Source organism: Choloepus didactylus, chromosome 11, assembly GCF_015220235.1.
Source record: "Choloepus didactylus isolate mChoDid1 chromosome 11, mChoDid1.pri, whole genome shotgun sequence".
NCBI classification, from domain to species: domain Eukaryota; kingdom Metazoa; phylum Chordata; class Mammalia; order Pilosa; family Megalonychidae; genus Choloepus; species Choloepus didactylus.
Window position 1 is genome coordinate 67,676,508 of NC_051317.1, and position 3,407 is coordinate 67,679,914.

Genomic DNA, 3,407 nt, shown 5'->3' on the forward strand with positions numbered 1-3,407 from the left:
AACTGCAATACGTCACCATATCTTGAATGCAAGGGAAAGTCAAAGGGTGCCATTGTGTTCTGCTGAGTAATAGATTACCTCACATTTAGTTATTTGAGTCAACAACCATCATATTATATCTCATGATTTTGTGGGTCAGGAACTCTGGCAGAGGAGGGCTGGGCAATTCTTCTGCTTTTTCTGGTATCAACTGAGGTCATTTTGTGGCATTCAACTGGTGGAGAGGCTAATCTGGAGGATCCAGGATGCTTTATTCATATGTCTGGTGCCTTGTCTAGGAAGACTGGAGAGCTTGGCTCAGCTGGGACTGTCCAGAGCACCGCAAGTGGCTTCTCTATTAATGGTGGTCTCTCAGGAAAGTCAGAATTCTTACATGGAGACTCAGGATAAGAAACAGGAAATGGAAGCTGCCAGTATCTTAAAGCCTTGACCCAGAATTGGACACGGTGTCACTTCTGCTGTGGGTTACTGGTCAAATCAGTTATAGATCCCAACCAAATTCATGACAGGAGTGTCAAATAATTCACATCTGTATTTAATTCACCAGAAATGTTAACCCACAGGTCCTAAGAATACCTCCTGAAGGTATTTGGCATGTAGACTACGTGAGAGTGCCAGTGTTGTAATACATATATCGGCAATGAATAAAGTTGGAGTCATTACTTTTTCTTTTAAATAATTAATGGAAATGGAAATCTTAATATATCCTTCCCATATACCACTGGCTCATCTGGTGCATAGCCTTTTTGATGCTATTCCAGAGCAGTGTATTTTATATAAAATATTATCAACTCACAATATTTTAATGTTTTCCTCCATTTTATCGACTCACTTCAACTTGGGTGTCACAGTACCTTGACTATAAGTCTCCCCTCTCTTCTGTTTATTTCCCCTTTCCCCCAAACAAGCTACTATAATGCTTTATATAAGTTTGAAGAAGAGCAAAATCCTACTGAAGAGAAAAATAGTGATGTTCCTTTATATGCCATGTCCATAAAAGTAATGGGAGATGTTTTCCTTATTAACCCTTTATTCATCCACACATATTTCCTCCCTCTCCTGTCCCCAATACTAATCTAAAGTGAAAGGAGTGACTTCAGATATTGAAGAGAAAAGCAGAAAAATCTCAGAGAGCACATTTTCACTCAAGTTACATCCATCACAAAAATATTGCCCATTCATTCATTCATTCATTCATTCATCTACTCAAAAATATTTACTGCAGGTTTATAATGTTCCCACTCAAAACTGGGTATGCAAGGTATGCCAGTGGGTGATACATGCTCACCTTTCCCTAAACACCTATATCTCATAGGCAGTGCTTAATTCTCCAGTTATGTGTTGACTCGATGAATTAAAGTCTGTGCAAAACAGATTTGAGAGTGGCTGTGGTGATCAAAGATGGTGCTCTAATAATTTTTCTCAAGCTGAGAAATCATCACAGGCTTTGGCATAGAATGCCTCTGTAGAAGAGCAGCAATAAAACTTGTCTGTTGATCTCTTGAATTTCAACTAGTATGAGTAGTAGCATTACACAAATCATAGAGAGGTTACTCAAAGGGCAATTTTATTAGATTGAGTTATTATTTTATAATGAGACCTGCAGTTTATTATATTTGCCTTACCCTTTCAAATCTCTCTAAAAGTGGCTACTTAGTCTGACAGCTGTTCTTGTTTACCTATCTCTAGTTTGCAAATATTATTTATTTTTACTTAGTACCCATTACTTGAAACATTGTCTTTGCTTAATGAAAAGTATTTTTAAGATCCAAAATGTATCTTACATTCTAACGGTGGAAAATTAGCTAAATGAATTTTGTCTTTTTAAAGAAGATAAACAATTATCATATACAAGTCAAATAAAGAATACTTGCCAATAATTTCATAAGTTATATTGAGAAATGTTTTTGGCTATAATCCTGTTGATATGGACTGTTTGAATTTATTTCCTCATTTAATTCTGAAATTAAACTGTGATGTGGTCCTGTTTTATAGGTGGGGAAGCAGAGGGAGAAAAGTTTTAATTAATGTATTTGTGACATTACAAGTCTAACTCCAAAGCCCACCTTAGTCAGGGAACATCTGCTGGTGGAGAGATGAAGGAACCATAGCCTGAATGGGCACCACCTTCTTTCTAGTGGCCTCCAGGTAGGGCTCAGATGACTTGAATGGGGGCACCAGCAGCACCCACCCAGGAACAGGCATGCTTGGAATATTTGGTGACACTAAAAGGAATGTTGCTAATAAAAGCATCTGTGGACAAACAATGCTGGATTTATACTGCCTAATATGTCCCCCTCTTAAAGAAGTAAATGCATATTAAATATTAAATACTTTGAGAGACATTAGGGTAGAAACAGCAACAGGAAATTGTAGAATTTTGACTAAACAAACATTCTCAAACATCATACATTTGAATACTGTTGAACTGGTTCACCAAACTTAATTATATGCAAAAACTTGCCCTGGTTTAAGGAAATTTACTTTATCTTATTTGTTTTTTTCTCTCCAGGTGCTCATTATTATTTTTATTGAAATCTTCAGAGTTGTACCTGTTTCTGTAGTAGATAAAGCAACTGAACTTATTTAGCTGAAAAAAAGTTCAAGTTATTTTGGTGGTTGTCTCGTTTTTAATATCCGTTTTGATGACTACAGCACTTAGTGAAAGGACTGGCAAATCATTCATGCTCAGGATGTGTTGAACAATTATTTATTAAATTGCAGAGACCAGGCCATCTTGGAGCCTGTGGAGGCTTGCTGGGAACAGAACTTCTAAAACGGCAAATATGTCTGGAAGGTTGTGGTCCAAAGCCATTTTTGCTGGCTATAAAAGGGGTCTTCGGAACCAGAGGGAGCACACAGCTCTTCTTAAAATTGAAGGCGTTTATGCCCGAGATGAAACTGAATTTTATTTGGGCAAGAGATGTGCTTATGTGTACAAAGCAAAAAACAACACAGTGACTCCTGGTGGCAAACCTAACAAAGCCAGAGTAATCTGGGGAAAGGTAACTCGTGCTCATGGAAATAGTGGCATGGTTCGTGCCAAATTCCGAAGCAATCTTCCTGCTAAGGCCATTGGACACCGAATCCGTGTGATGCTGTACCCCTCAAGGATTTAAATTTTATTGAAAAATAAATAAATATAATCAAAAAAAAAAATTGCAGAGACCAAATTACTTACAATATTCCAATTCTTAGTCTATTACAGTCTTGAGTCACTTTGAGTCCAGAGAGAAAATGGCAGATTAGCTTACATATTATGGGCACAAATATAGGCAACCAACTTCTTACAGTTTACTGCATTGCACTTACAATACCTGTTTATATTAGCAATATCTAGGATCTCTGGATAATTTTCCCAGATTTGAGTATATAAAGACAGCTGTGCTTAGTCTGTTGTTGGTTTT

At 37.1% G+C, this 3,407-nt stretch overlaps 1 protein-coding gene across 1 annotated transcript; it reads left to right on the top strand.

Annotated features, from left to right (window-relative positions):
* Nucleotides 1-2,744: 2,744 nt before the first annotated feature.
* Nucleotides 2,745-3,119, top strand: LOC119506330 (60S ribosomal protein L35a-like). Its single transcript, XM_037799314.1, has one exon. It carries the CDS (start codon nucleotides 2,787-2,789, stop codon nucleotides 3,117-3,119), a length of 333 nt encoding a protein of 110 aa, XP_037655242.1. The 5' UTR covers nucleotides 2,745-2,786.
* Nucleotides 3,120-3,407: the final 288 nt, after the last annotated feature.

Excerpts from the sequence above, each read along its gene's own strand:
- LOC119506330 (XM_037799314.1), top strand. The coding sequence starts at position 2,787 with ATGTCTGGAAGGTTGTGGTCCAAAGCCATTTTTGCTGGCTATAAAAGG.